Source organism: Mandrillus leucophaeus, unplaced genomic scaffold (genome assembly GCF_000951045.1).
Source record: "Mandrillus leucophaeus isolate KB7577 unplaced genomic scaffold, Mleu.le_1.0 Scaffold307, whole genome shotgun sequence".
Classification (NCBI taxonomy): domain Eukaryota; kingdom Metazoa; phylum Chordata; class Mammalia; order Primates; family Cercopithecidae; genus Mandrillus; species Mandrillus leucophaeus.
The window spans coordinates 3064876-3081283 of record NW_012103221.1 but is presented as its reverse complement, the minus strand read 5'-3'; the positions used below and the strand labels follow the sequence as shown (position 1 = coordinate 3081283).

The 16408-nt window shown below is 37.1% G+C and overlaps 1 protein-coding gene across 1 annotated transcript in view; it reads right to left on the bottom strand.

The window, feature by feature from the left end:
• USP34 (ubiquitin specific peptidase 34) overlaps nt 1-16408 on the bottom strand; it is a 247464-nt gene that overhangs the window by 44560 nt on the left and 186496 nt on the right. The window contains 9 exon segments of the mRNA XM_011987324.1: nt 1755-1835; nt 5088-5153; nt 5274-5321; nt 5410-5485; nt 5571-5635; nt 10507-10602; nt 10712-10765; nt 14115-14193; nt 15238-15391. Of these exon segments, the coding sequence (XP_011842714.1) occupies nt 1755-1835; nt 5088-5153; nt 5274-5321; nt 5410-5485; nt 5571-5635; nt 10507-10602; nt 10712-10765; nt 14115-14193; nt 15238-15391 (719 nt within the window).

The window sequence follows — 16408 nt, the reverse complement described above, 5'->3', positions numbered from 1 at the left end:
AAGCTGAGGCAGGAGAATCGCTTGAACCCTGGAGGCAGAAGTTGCAGTGAGCTGAGACCACGGCATTGCACTCCAGCCTGGGCCACAAGAGTGAAACTCCGTCTCAAAAAGAAACACGAAACACAAAACACAAAAACAAAAAAGTTTACCAGTTCTAAAAATGTATACAAAGAAGTGACAATATATGTCCAAACAAAAACTTGTACTAAAAGTTCCTAATAGCATTATTAAAAATAGCCAAAAAGTAGAAACATCTCAAATGTTCCGCTGATGAACAGATATACAAAATGTGGGGTATATACATTTGACAAAATATTGGGCAAAAAAAGAAAATGTAATATGGATACATGCTATAACATGAATAAATCCTAAAAGATTGTTAAACCCAAGCAGTAAGTCACAAAAGACTAATACTGTATGATTCCATTAATATGAAATGGTCAAAATAGGCAAATCTATAAAGATAGTAAGTAGACTAGTAGTTGTCAGGGATTGAGGAGAAAGGACAGCATAAAATAGGAACTGATTGCTAATGGGTATAGGGGTTTTTTTTTTGGTGGGGGGTGGGGGTGACAAATGTTCCAAAATTAGGTAGTAGTGATGGTTGCACAACTTTGTGACTATACTAAAAACCACTACATTTTACATTTTGAAAGGTTTGGGTAAATTTTATGGTGTAAGAATTGTATCTTAAGCCGGTTCAGTGGCTCACAGTATAATCCCAGAACTCTGGGAGGCTAAGGTGGGAAGATTGCCTCAGCCCAGGAATTTGAGACCAGCCTAGGCAAGAGGGGAGACACACATTCTCTCCACAAAAAATATAAAAATTAGCTAGGTGTGGTAGTGTGTGCCTGTAGTTCCAGCTACTCAGGAGGCTGAGGTGGGAGAACTGCTTGAGCCCAGGAGGTGGAAGCTGCAGTGAGTCATGTAGCACCACTGCACTACAGCCAGGGTGACAGAGCAAGAGCCTGTCTAAAAACAAAACAAAACAAAACAAAATTAGCCAGGTGTGGTGGTATGTGCCTGTAGTCCTAGCTGCTGAGGCAAGAAGACTGCTTGAAACAGAGCAAAATCCTCTAAAAAAACAAATTCTATATATATACACACATAAAATATACATTATATATAACACACATTATATATAATATACATTATATATAACACATGTATACATATATGTTATATATAATGTATATTTTATATACACACACACACATCTCTATCTCAATAGTAACTGGAAAGTGGCATAGATTAAGTTTTTGATTTTGTCAAAAGTGACTATAAAGTAATATTTACATTTCATTGTCTATTGTACCCAACAATTTAAAGAAAACAAACTGTTTCATATGACAGTTCAGACCCAATCACAGAAGTAAGTTACAGTCTTCTCATTAGCTTTCGAGGTCACTATAGTACCCTACACCATGGTTAGAATGTCTAAGGATTTTAAAACAATCAGTACAACTCATAAAGCATCTAATAATAAAGAGCAGGATCTAATAATAAAAGAATAGGAAGTTACAGTCAATCTTCCTATATCCAGGAAATGTGCATAATTTTAATCACCTTATTAGAGAGCTGATGTTAAAAGAGCCTGGTGAAACCAACAACAAAACGACTTTTATGATAGGAGGTAGATCTTTTCATACTATTATCAATATTAGGTTAAGACACACTAATAAGCAAATTTAGAATAATTAAATTGAAAGTGACTTCTTTTCCAAATAATTTTTTTTAAACACATTTTTTCTTACCTGTCTCACAATCTGATTAGGGCACTTAATTAGTATCTGCATTGGCCACCAGTCATCATCAGCCATGCGATCTAAAAACCACTGTAAAAATAACACAGTATGACTTTAACATTCAATAAATATTTGTTACATGGGCTAACAGTCACATAAGGATTTTATTTCTAGTCAGTGTTTTAATTCTTTTAAGTTCTTACCAGAAAAGTTTCTCTAATTGTTACAAAAGTCCAAACTCTAAAAATCATAATAAGGGTTACATCATTACACAACTCCATGGAATGCCATTTATATTACAGTACACAATGTGCATGACGACAACCTGTGGTCCTTTATCATAATAAAATGAAGTATCATTCTCTTAGCCCTCATCACACTATAGAATCTTTACTCCTTAATTAAAATAAATAAAGATATATAGAGAGAGAAAGAGAGAGAGAGAGACAGAGACAGATCTTGCTCCATTGCCCAGGCTGGAGTGCAGTGGCACGATCTTGGCTCACTAAAACCTCTGCCTCCCAGGTTCAAGTGATTCTCCTCCCGAGTAGCTGAGATTACAGGCACACACCACCATGCCGGGCTTATTTTTGTATTTTTAGTAGAAATGGGGTTTCACTATGTTGGCCAGGCTGGTCTCGAACTCCTGACCTCAGGTGATCCAGCCGCCTTGGCCTCCCAAAGTGCTGGTATTATAGGCGTGAGCCACCACACCCGGCCTCCTATTAATAATATATGATATTAGCATGATTCATTTTCTTTCTGTTTAAAAACAAATTATGATCTAATTAGCACTGGAGAAACTCTGGATCTATCAAACAGCCATGAGAGGAGAAGGAAACAGAGGAACATGTTAACCACCACCAGGAAAATGCAAGTAGTCAAAGAAAGCATGAGGGAAATCCTAAAGCACAAATGACAAAAAATGGCATGGAGAAAAAAAAGTAACTTTTACAGATTAAGGAAGACTTAAGAGACAGATGAATGCAAAATGTGGAATTTGTTTGAACCACTCTTTTAAACCAATCAACTGAAAATTTTTTTTGAGATAAAGAAAACTGAACATAGGATGGGTATTAGATGACAAGAATAAATCACTTCTGGCCAGGCGTAATGGCTCATGCCTGTAATCTCAGCAATTTGGGAGGCAGAGGCAGGAGGATAGCTTGAAGCTTGGAGTTTGAGACCAGCTGCGCAACAAAGAGACTCCGTCTCTATAAAAAAAGAAAAACATTAGCTGAGTGTGTTGGTGAGTGCCTGTGGTCCCAGCTACTCGGGAGGCTGAGGGAGGAGGATTGCTCAAGCCCAGGATTTTGAGGTTGCAGTGAGCTATGATTGTGCACCACTGCATTCAACAGCCTCGGTGACAGAACACCACCCTCTCTGGGGGTAAAAAAAAGTTATAAAGATGAGAAATCACTTATAATATTGCTGGTTGCATATGTTTTTAAAGTTTTCTTATGTTAGAAATATATACTGGGTGTTTATAGATGTATAATTTATTTACGTCTCCTTTAAAATTCTTCCATTATAGGGGAAAAAAAAAAACAAGGGGTAGATGAAACAAGAATGAAAGAATATTATTATTTATTGAAGCTGAGGACCAGGTATGTGACAGCTTATGGTCCCTTTCTACTTCTGTCCATGTTTCCAAATTCTCATTACAAAGTTTCAAGAAGTTACACTTTTGTGTTTGAAATTTCTGAGGAATAGATTCCCTTACTCTATTTCTATAAGGTATAATTAGATGAACTTCTAAATACGCAAAAAACCTTTAAATATAATTCATCAATTATATACTAGACTGCTATTTCCCACTTCTGTTAATTTGTAACACTTGCATTCCTATGGATTTTACAACTCTTTGGTTGCTAATCTAAAAATTAAGATGGCAATATGATTAAGTTGTCATTACCTGTGAGCAGGTTCTCCTTAGGGATGCATCTCTTAAAATGGGCGATGGGGAGCTAAAACCGGGCATAAACTAATCTACTGAGATAGGTGGATAGGTGAATTTTTTTTTTGGCGGAGAGAGTGGGGAAAGAGGAAGTGACAGATGATGTTAAGCATTTCCTAACAACATACAATAGTTAAGAGAGGGACGGAAGAAATAGGAAGATGAGGTTGGCCAAAGAGTACAAAGTTTCAGGTTTTTTATTTTTATTTTGTTAAATTGAGACAGTCTCACTCTGTCACTCAGGCTGGAATGCAGTGGCGTGATCTCAGCTCACTGCACCTTCGCCTCCAGGGTTCAAGCGATTCTCCTGCCTCAGGCTCCCCAGTAGTTGGGATTACAAGTGCACACCACCGTGACCAGTTACTTTTTTTTTAGTAGAGACGTGGTTTCGCATGTGGCCTGGGCTGGTCTCAAACTCCTGACCTCAAGTGATCCGCCTGCCTTGGCCTCCCAAAATACTGGGATTACAGGCGTGAGCCACCGTGCCCGATCCCAAGTTTCCATTTTAAATAAATTCTGGGGATCTTACGTACAGCATCATGACACTAGTTACAATATTGTATTGTTTTGAGACAAAACTGACTAAAAAAAGATTAAAAATTTTTTGCATAGTTTACTTGAAATTTGCTAAGGGAGGTGTATGTCCTCACCACTCACACATACACATAACTACGTGGTGATAAATGTGTTAATTAATTTGAATGTGGTAATCACTTCACAATGTATACATACATCAAATCATTTTGTATACCTTGAATATATAAAATTTTTGTCATTTATACCTTAATAAGGCTGTAAAAACAAAAGTAGTTAAGAAATATTTGGAAGAGTCTTGAATATTCTATACATAGTTTTCCCTTCTGTTAGATGAAGGGGGGAAAAAATTTTTTTTTGAGACAGAGTCTCGCTATGTCATCAGGCTGGAGTGCAGTGGCACAACCTCAGCTCACTGCAACCTCCGCCTCCCAGGTTCAAGTGATTCTCCTGCCTCTGCCTCCCCAGGCACTGGGACGACAGGCATGCGTTACCCTACCCTGCTATTTTTTGTATTTTTAGTACAGACAGGGTTTCACCATGTTGGCCAAGATGGTCTCGATCTCTTGATCTCGTACTCTGCCCGCCTCAGCCTTCCAAGGTGCTGGGGTTACAGGCATGAGCCACCACACCTGGCCAAAACATGAATTTTTAAGTGACTTAATAATGAATTATTTAATCAGTGTAATGGATGTGATATTAAATTATAACTTTTTCAGCTAAATGATTTTAGGAATGACTTACATTTGGCTCCCTGTGATAGATAAAACAACTTTGCTATAGCATCTTAGATAAGAGGGGGAAAAAAAAGAATCTTAAGCTATGCATTAGTTGTTGAATTATCACCTTACCTCACAAGCTGCCTGACTATTATTAAACTGTTTGGTCAACAGTTCAATCCACTGAAGCATTGTGGGCTAGAAAAGAAAAAGAAGTCAGTCAAAGTTTATGAACTTCTGAGCCAACAGTAACAAAAACCAAAAGATACCTGATAAAAACATAAATGACAAAAAAAATCCATAGTATAAAACACATACCTTTTCTTTAGAATGAATAAATGTCTCAAGGACAAAGGAAGTGCTTAACTGTAAGAAAAAATACAGCAAAAAAAGCTTCAATCATTTTAAAGTAGTAAATTTTGACAGAATTATTTAAAGTTCATATATTTATTACCTTTGCTGTCATTAGGGACACAGCTTTAGGATCTGGTAATGTACTGGGAATACAACTACACAATTGCCACATAAATCTAGAATTTAAAAATAATCATTTAAAATTCACACATAAGATTTTTTTTAAATGTGTAAAATATCTATGAAATTTACCAAACTTACCCAAAATATGTATGTTCAAAAATGTTTTTGTCTTGAAGAAACTGCATGTTATCATGCCAAATCCACTGAAAATAAAAATGTTAACATTAGATATATGATAAAGCAGTTTACTTCATTACATTTTACTAATATTTTTATTAGACAAAAAGTCTCCTCTAAAAAACTGCAAAATAAAATACATGCACTTAAAGTTCATTTTGATTTTTTCCCCAAGTATACTCATATAAATGGTTGCTACTAATATTTTGTAATTATTAATACTTATCTGGCTACCCCAAGCAACTGTGAGGTTTTTATTGTATTTATTAAAATGCTGCAAGAATTCTGAAATCCTATCTGAAGAGCAAGTATATAAATGAATAAAATATAAGTCATGTTACATTCTGATAAGGTTATAAAAGAAAGGTTTACATTTAAAAGTTGTTACAATACTTAATTCTGGTTGGCAGACCCAAATCAGATGTGATTTGTTTATAAAAATCATGAAAAATTAGCACTGTAGGATCACTCTGCTGTTTTTGTCTTCATCCCTCTGAATACCTTAAATAGGCCTGATGTTTTTGTCAGTTCCATAAAACTATTTTTACCTAGATGTTCTGACTACTGGTATTACTAGCTGTCTTTTGTAGGGCTAAACTTCTGATTTTATTTTGGAATTTTGGTCGATAGGTTCATTTTGAGCTGAAAGTCCCAACCTTATCTTTAATCTTCCATTGAAGATTTTCAACTATCTCTTTGCCTCCCCAGTCCACTACACTAATTTAGAACCTAATAGGGTTCCTGTTCTACAGTGATATTTGGGAAATCACAGTCTAATCAGTGAATAGTCTGCTTCAGAGTTCTTGAGCATTTCCAGGTACAAAAACATTCTATTAAGCTGTAGCCCTTGTATCAGACTCTGTATCACGCGGACTCTGATAGCATTCTACCCATCTCATTCAGTACTTTGTATAACAAGGAAGCCCCATTCTAAACTCTGGATTCCAGCCATAAGCTCAGTTGTAGATTCTGCGTCACAATTTTTGTCCCCTCTATCCCATTAGGGCCTAACTACTGGTCAACATGATCTCCTGAACCTAAAGGCAGGTAATACTGTGGTTTCTACCATGTACGTGTTTTTGGTTCTGCTCTATTTTTGTTTTACAGAAACATTCACCTGCTTGATAGTTCTTTTTATATTGTATCTATGTATGTGTATAGCTATTTTTCGTGGATTTATTTATTTATTTATTTTGGAGACAGGGTCTCACTCTGTCACCTGGGCTGGAGTGCAGCAGCATGATAGCTTACTGCAGCCTTGACTTCCCTGGCCTCAAGTGATCCTCCCACCTCAGCTTCCTGAGTAGCTGGGACCACAGGTGTGTGCCACCATGCCCAGCTAATATATACATACATTTTTTTTTGGTAGAGATGGGGTTTCACCATGTTGCCCAGGCTGGTGTTGAACTCCTGGGGTCAAGCAATCCGCCTACCTCTCAAAGTGTTGAGATTACAGGGGTAATCTCATCCTGCCCACTCTGCCCAGCCACCCTGTTTTCTTTTTTCTTTTCTTTTTCTTTTTTTGAGACAGAGTTTCATTCTTGTTGCCCAGGCTGGAGTGCAATGGTGCGATCTCGGCTCACTGCAATCTCCACCTCCAGGTTCGAGCGATTCTCTTGCTTCAGCCTCCCAAGTAGCTGGGATTACAGGTGCCCGCCACCACACCCAGTGAATTTTTGTGTTTTTAGTAGAGAGGGGGTTTCATCATGGTGGCCAGGCTGGTCTCAAACTTCTGACCTCAGGTGAACCAACTGCCTCAGCCTCCCAAAGTGCTGGGATTACAGGTGGGAGCCACTGCGCCCAGGCTTACCCTAGCTATTTTCTATGTAACTGTCCATCCTCATCTTGGGCCACTTTTCCTTGAACTACCATCACAGCCATATAGGTCATCTTTTGGCTTCTGAAACATGCCAATAAGCTCTGTCCTTCCTAGGCAATTTGTACATAATGTTTTCTTTGCCTGGCCCCGAGCATTCTTCACCTGATTACCTCTTCTCTAACTTTCAAGTTTCAGTTTAAGGTTAACTTCCTGAAGTATTTCCTGACCCTTTTCTAGCAAACCCTATCAACTACACTTTCTGAGAACTCTTACCTTATATTATCTGTAAGAATCATTACAATTTATAACTAGTTTGCTTTATCTCTTTTATGCTTCTAAAATGTCTTATGTTATCTTTTGGGATTAATGGCTACGCTTTAAATGTACAAATCTAAAGAACCACATTCTGGTTTATATCTAAAACCGTATTAATGTTCATGTACACAGTATTTTACATTTTAAATTTAATTTTAAGAAAACATGTAGGCACACTCATTTAACAATAGTAAGCTGGAACAATTACAGAAAAAATTGTTGGCTTAGGTCTGCAATGAGGAATTTTCTAATGTACAGGCATATCTCATTTTATTGTGCTTCACTTCACTGCACTTTGCAGATACTGTATTTTTCAATAAACTGAAGGGCTGTGGTAGCCTTGCAATCAAGCAAGTCTATTGGCACCATTTTTTTACTAGCATGTCCTCATTTTGTGTCTCTCACATTCTGGTAATTCCTGAAATATTTCAAACATTTTCATCATTATATATTATATTATGTATTATATCATATTACATATTATATTATATTATTATGGTGATCTATCATCAGTGTGATTTTTTGAGGTTACTATTGTGATTGTTTCAGGGTACCACGAACTACACCGATATAATACGGCACACTTAATACAAGTTGTGTGTGTTCTGACTGCTCCACCAACTAGCTGTTCACTTTCTCCCTTTCCTCAGGCCTCCACATTCCCTGAGATAATACTGGAATTAGGTCAATTAACAACCCTACAATGGCCTCTCTGTATCAAGTAAAATGAGGAGTCACACATCTTTCACCTTAAATCAAAAGCCAGAAATGGTTAAGCTTCCTCACTTTAAATGAGGACGCTGTCACTCACACATACACACAGAAGTTTGAGAACCACCGATGTAAACAAACAAAATACATCATCATTGTAAAGGTTTTATTTAAAATTTCATTTTACTTCACAAGTGGCGTAACTGTCATTAAATACTGTCGGGTACTTATATAAAGCAAGGTCTAGATTTGTCTAAATATCTTTAGGGCAAAAAGCTTTGCACAAAAAATGATTAAAATTAATTGTGGTTATAATGACAGTTGAGATAAATTTTTATACAAATAGGTAAGTTTAGTAGCTTCAAATCTAATGAAGCCATTTATAATGAATACCATCTAATTCAGCTACTAAATCCAATTCAAGGAATTTAAAAAAGACAATATTCCTGGCTTTTTACCATTAACACATGTGCAGGCAAGATACTAGTCAAAAGCATTTCAGAACAATACCCAGTTTTAAGACTTGATTGCAATAATACAAAAAAAAATTTTTTTTTCCAGACAGTAAAAGCTGAATTGTCTAGATGAATGCATACAATTTAATCAGGCATGCATTTCTGGAGAAGATTTACTTTTTTGTGTTTTTGGCTGACTGAATTCCTAACACCAACACAATACACATTGAGCTATGTACTCAATAATGTACTATTACTACCTACTATATTATGAAATGAAGAAAGCCTCATAACTACAAATGAACATGTTTTTATTCCTTCATATGTAAAATACTTTTTTTGAGACAGTCTCATTCTGTCGCCCAGGCTGGAGTGCAGTGGCACGATCTCGGCTCACTTCAAGCTCCACCTCCGGGGTTCACACCATTCTCCTGCCTCAGCCTCCAGAGTATCTGGGACTACAGGCGCCTGCCAGCACACCCAGCGAATTTTTTGTAGAGACAGGGTTTTACCATGTTAGCCAGGATGGTCTCGCTCTCCTGACCTTGTGATCCACCCACCTCAGTCTCCCAAAGTGCTGGGATTACAGGTGTGAGCTACCGCGCCCGGCCCTTTTTTTTTTTGAGACAGAGTTTTGCTCTGTAGCCCAGGCTGAAATGCGGTGGTGTTATCTCGGCTCACTGTAACCTCCACCTCTCGGGTTCAAGGGATTCTCTCCCCTAGGACTCCTGAGTAGCTGGGATTACAGGCACCCACCAACACGCCCAGCTAGTCTTTCTATTTTTAGTAGAGCTGCGGTTTTGCCATGTTGGCCAGGTTGGTCTCGAACTCCTGACCTCAGGTGATCCACCCGTCTGAGCCTCCCAAAATGCTGGGATTCTAGGTGTAAGCCATTGCCCCCGGGTGTAAAATACATTTTAACGGCATTTCAATTACAATGCATGCTTGAGGGCATGTCTATATCATGAGGCACAACAGAAGGAACACTTACAAACCCATCATCCAATCTAAGAAGCAAAACATTACCTAACCTCACAAATTGTTAAGTCACTCTGATTCCCTCAACCTTTCTGCCTATTTTTTGTTGTTGTTTCTGAGATGGAGTCTCACTGTCACCTAGGCTGAATGAAGTGCAGTGGTGCGATCTCCATTCACTGCAACCTCCGACTCCTGGGTTCAAGCAATTATCTCTGCCTCAGCCTCCCAAGTAGCTGGGATTATAGGCGCCCACCACCACACTCAGCTAATTTTTGTATTTTTAGTAGAGACAGGGTGTTTCACCATTTGGCCAGGCTGGTCATGAACCCGTGACCTCGTGATCCACCCGCCCTGGCCTCCCAACATGCTGAGATTACAGGCATGAGCCACCGCACCCGGCCACCTACTCTCTTTTAGTGATACTTTCTACTCCATTTAATCTCATTCATTTTCATTTACCAGTCTTATGTCAGTATTACCAAGACTATTTGTAAATACTCTTAAGATCTACTCAGAATTACAGGTATCAACCTGTAGAGCCTGTTCTTACACTACAGTATTCCTTGCATAAACACTTAACATATTTTTAAAATGTTGCTCAAGTGAAATTAACTTATACCTCTAGTAACTCTGACGAAACATCAAATTTGTATTCTCTGCCATTTTCTTCCTCTGGTTCCATGCGTTTGTAAAACAGCATATATGCACTGTGTGTCTTTAAGAAGCAAGAAAAGATATATTTTCATTTTGACAAAGTATCACTCTAAAAATAGACAATGCAGAAGAAAAAAACAATATAAAACTATACTTAAAAAAATGGTTACCTTTTCAAAAGAGAAATCCATAAATTTATCTGTAACAGAATCATAGGTCTTGGTCTGTTTAAAAATACAAAAGTTTTACTTCTTTGAAAAAATGGGTATACTCAGCTATATTTATATATGTTATTTCATAAACAGCTACTTTATACTTAACAGCACCTTTGTAAGTAGTTTTCAAACAACACCGTGTTCATAAAAATTCTATGTACTTCACAATTTGGCCAATATATCCTAATATCTTTTTTTCAGTTTTTATTATTTTTATTATTTTTAGAGAACACCATAAAGTTGAGACTGAGAAAATTTTACTGTAACAAAAGAAAACAAATGAAGACAGTGAGGCAAGGAAATAGTTGGCCTTGTCCTAATTTAGGTAAATGCGGTAAGTAGAAATAAAAACTGAATTTAAATAGTTATTACTCAACAACATTATAAATAAGAAAAGCATATTATTAAAATATCTCATTGGCATAAAGCTGTAACTTATTCTGACATCGCAAAACATCTACCTCCACCAATCCTTCACAAACATAATTTTGAACCTCAGAGTTGTAAGTAACTTTATGCAGATGAAATGGATTGGTCAGTACACACTTTAAGCAGTGCCTGATGGGAGACAGCAAAAGAAGCATCAGAAAAAGAGTCAACCAAAGATAATACACACACACACACACACGCACACACGCATGCACACACACAAGATGCAAAGGAAAGAAAACGGACCACGAAGTAATGAGAAGCAATCAGTAAAGATCTAGATTTGAATAAGAAAGAAAGATCATAGGACAAAAGGAGGCTGAACAAAGGATCACAGACAGCTAAGTGAACTTGTGGAATATTACGAGGAATTTAGTGGTGGGGCTTCTGAGAACTTAAAGGCTGTTTCCTAATGAGTAAGGACATGAGGATTCTACCGGTAATTCTGGAGAACTTCAGGTGTGTTGTGACAGAAAAAATTTAAAAAGCCAAGGGAAGCAGACAAGCAGCATTATGGGCAATGAAATCAGAAGGGACAGAGGCAGACATTTTAAAACACAAAGATTCAAAACTTTTTTTTTTTGGAGACCGAGTTTTGCTTTTGTCTCCCAGGCTGGAGCGAAATGGCATGATCTCGGCTCACTGCAACCTCTGCCTGATTCAAGCGATTCTCCTGCCTCAGTCTCCCGAGTAGCTGGGATTACAGGTGCCTGCTATCACACCCGGCTAATTTTTTGTGTGTTTTTAGTAGAGACAGGGTTTCACCATGTTGGCCAGGATGGTCTTGAACTCCTGACCTCAAGCAATCACCCGCCTTGACCGCCCAAAGTGCTGAGATTACAGGCCTAAGACATCACGCCCAGCCTATTTCTTTTTTTTTTTTTTTTTTTTCTTGAGGTGGAGTTTTGCTCTTGTTACCCAGGCTGGAGTTCAATGGCACGATCTCAGCTCACTGCAACCTCCACTTTCCAGGTTCAAGCGATTCTCCTGCCTCAGCCTCCCGAGCAGCTGGGACTACAGGCGCCTGCCACTATGCCTGGCTGATTTTTATATTTTTAGTGGAGGTGGGGTTTCCCCACATTGGCCATGCTGGTGTTGAACTCCTGACCTCAGGTGATCCACCCACTTTAGCCTCCCAATGTGCTGGGATTACAGGCATGAGCCACCACATCCGGTCTCAAAACATTTTTTAAAGATACTTTACGATAAAATAAATAAAAGAAAAAAAAAAGTGGACCTGCAATTTGAAAAACTACTTTTTAAGAGAAAGAGCCTTGCTCTTCATTTTTTTTTTTTAAAAAAGGAAACATTCAGCCAGGTACAGTGGCTCATGACTGTAATCCCTGCACTTTGGGAGCCCGAGGTGGGCGATCACAAGGTCAGGTGATCGAGACCATACTGGCCAACATAGTGAAACCCCGTCTCTACTAAAAACACAAAAATTGGCTGGGCAGGGTGGCGTGTGCCTCTGATCCCAGCTATTTGGGAGGCCGAGGCAGGAGAAACGGTTGAACCAGGGAGTTGGAGGTTGCAGTGAGCCGAGATCATGCCACTGTACCCCAGCTTGGCAACAGAGTGAGACTCCATCTCAAAAAAAAAAAAAAAAAAAGGAAACATTCTAGGAATAACATCTACAGATGTAATTCATTTAGTGGTGGCTTTAGTTGTAACTAAATATTTACTTCCCTATTCTACCCATTTCCAAGTTGTTAGCAAGTGACCTGCTTTTCTTTTTCCATTCAGCAGAGTAGACAAGAACACTGAGAAGCAATAAGGAAACGCTTCATTAAAATCTGGAATGTGTATTATTTCTCAACTTTTGGCTAAGATCAACTATAAAATCCAGAATGTAAATGGCTAATTCATAACAAATATGGTTATTAAGTCAAACAACAACTTTATTTGGGTGAAACTATGAAACAGAAATGACTAATATTTGTCTTGTGGAGAATCAAGAGAATATTTTAACACAGTTCTCAGAAAATTGATTCTAGGATAAACTGTCTATAGAGAAGTGAAATTATTATAATACTACTCCAACCTAAATGTCTTTTTAAACGTCTATTGTCGGCTAGGTGCCGTGGCTCATGTCTGTAATCCCAGCACTTGGGAGGCTGAGGTAGGTGGATCACTTGGGTTCAGGAGTTTGAGACCAGCCTGGCCAACATGGTGAAACCCCATCTCTATTAAAAATACAAAAATTGGCTGGGGATGGTGGCAGGCACCTGTAATCCCAGCTACTCCCGAGGCTGAGGCTTGAGAACAGCTGGAACCCAGGAGGTGGAGGTTGCAGTGAGCCAAGATCATGCCACTGCACTCCAGTCTGGGCGACACAGCAAGATTCCGACTTGGGGGCAAAAAACAAAAAAGTCTTTTGTCAATTATGTCACAGAGAAGATGTCCTTTTTCTATCCAGTAACTAGTGTTATCCAGGTTGCTGCTGGTGTTATAAAAAGCACTGAAAGAACAATCCTTTAAAACTTAGCTCAAGCCAACTTCCTTGCCAAACATTTTTTTAATTTCTTTTTTTCCTATTGTGTATCAGGTAGCCTCTTGAGCCACAGTAAGCTAAGAGAGACTCCATTGTCAAAGATTTTTCAGATTAAGTCAGTAAACAGTAATTTCTTTTGGTCTAATCCCACAGAATTCACTGAGTAAACAATTTACTCAATCCTTATTATCATGGCACTGTAATTCAACTCCCATACTACTAAGCTTTTTATTTGTCTTACCTTCTTAATCAGGCTGTTGTGGAAAGTAGAAACAGCACTTTAAAAATATTTCTGTAAACATACTAAACTTCTAATAAATATCAATTGAATACATCTTTAATTTAATCACAGCAATTAAAAGAAAGTTAAGCAACTCTGCTACTGGATTTTGGATATGACAAGGCACAAACCATTTATAATTTCTGAATAAAACTTACCGTCATCTCTCCACCAAAACATTCAGATGCAAGCTGAGCAGAATCAAAAGGTTTTACCTCAGCATCATTAAAAAGATACCTAAAATAGAGCATATAGTATTAATCCAGTATGCATATACTGAATATCTTCATATTATGTCTACTATTTTTTGAATAACCAATGTTACAAGTGTCTATTATTTCATGAGATAAATTCTAAGTTCTTATTTTTACAATTCTGATGTACTAGAAATTGGAAATATAATTTTATAACATACTCTTAACCACTTTATAATCAGATAGATCCATTTATTACCTAGGATTAACAGAAGAATTCATAAAAGAAATAAAAAAGTTTGCTTAAATATAACATGTAATGCTATTAGGAAAAATTAAGAGATGTGAGAACTTTCAAAGACAGATACCATTTCAAAATTTATGATCAAAAAAAGATTCAAAATATACTTATGGAAACATTCAAATGGATAAAAAAAGGAAAAGGCACCATGGACACGATGGGTGAAGAAGTGAAAAATAACTGAATGAAACTATTCTGCTAACTGAAAATCAATTAACAATTGTACATTTTCTTCAGAGCAATATCCCCAGCACTTAGAACAGTAACTAGCACACATATAGTACCTATAGGCTAGACCCTACCTAACAATATCTGAAGACCAAAAAACAGGTACTAGGGACTGTTTAATGACTTCCAACCATTAACTTGATAAAAGGATAAAAAGAAAGTGTGTGTGGTCCTCCCAATAGGAGGTGAAGCAAGCAGAGCATGCAAGTAACTTCTAATGGCACATATAAGGCTACCCTGTAGAAGATATTCAATAAACAGCTCTTAAATTAATAGAGAAGGTAAGAGTTGAAATGTTGTCTATAAAGCTCCTAAAGTTGTCTGCAAAACTGTGTATTCATTTCTCTGAGGAAAGGATACAAATTCTCAAGAGTTAAAAGATCTGTACGTTTAAGAACTGATTTATACTGTCTGTTGAAAGTTGTCTTCATTTAAAAATTTTGTCTGCCTCATTTCCAACTTTTGTAGAAAGTTTTTAGAAAACTAAGCACTGAAAACATTTCAGAAAAATACCATAAGTTCTTAAAGGAAAAAAGTTTTGAAATATTTAAAACTCACCATTTATTGTTTTTATAAGCATGGGGATTTACTATATCTCTGATAAAGCTATAATAGTGTCCACCATCTGCCGTTCCTGTGTGAACAGTCACTCCTATCAAGTCATATTCATAGCTCTCTGAGTCTTTTGAATGATCACTGACTTCTTTAAAACCTGAAATGATTTACATAGAATGGAAATAATTTTCCAAACTTCACAACAGTTACTTAGAAGCCCTTTTTATAATAAACTTTATTACAATATTTTTATTAACACCATTTTAATAAAATAAAAATAATTTTCCCAATGTCACAACAGTTACGTAGAATCACTTTTTATAATAAACTTTACAGAAATAGGCACAAATAGTTTGTATGTTAAATATGTACAAAACAACTATTTGCTAGTCATTCACCATCTTTAGCTTAGTACCATAAAGGACACATTATACAAACCACTAGTAAAACAACCACGTGTTAGTACATAATTATGGACAACTTCAATATAAAGTACAAATATAAAATATTTTTGTTTAATCTGACTAGTCTTTTGAAATAGGTAGTATAAAATGCTCCATTCTATTTAATCTTTACTAGGAGCAGGCAAACAAAGGACCTAAAAAGGAACTGGCATACTTCTTTTATTCTCATGTTAAGAAAAGTGGTTTAAACATGGTTTGAACAGTTGGCCAAAAAAAGGAAAACGAAGCATTGTACTGGCAGCTTCCAAATACATATCAGTTAATAAAAAACACTATGTATTAGGAGATTTGTGTAGACAGAAACAAAATACAGAAAAAGGTACACTTCCTATCCCCAAAGATTTAAAATCTAAAGGTAATAAAAGATACTGAGGAAAAAAAATATAGAATAGTCTAGCAAGTTTAAAGACGATGTATGATTTATGATCTGTATTCCCACTACCACACAGAAAGGAAAAAGTAGAATATGGAATAAGGAAATGACGAGACTTGGCTGACTTGAGGGTACAGTCTGAACTGGAACATGAAGAGATAATTAGGTCAGTAAGAGAAGCATATGACTCAAGGTGTCAAGGCAGTGGCTGAGGAGTGTAGATATGCTTACAGAGGCAGTGCCAGGATCTGACTGCATCACTTGTGGCCTAACAAATTCCTTTATCGTGGCATAAATTCTGCTATCTCCACAAGTGGAAACATCAGAAGAAATACAA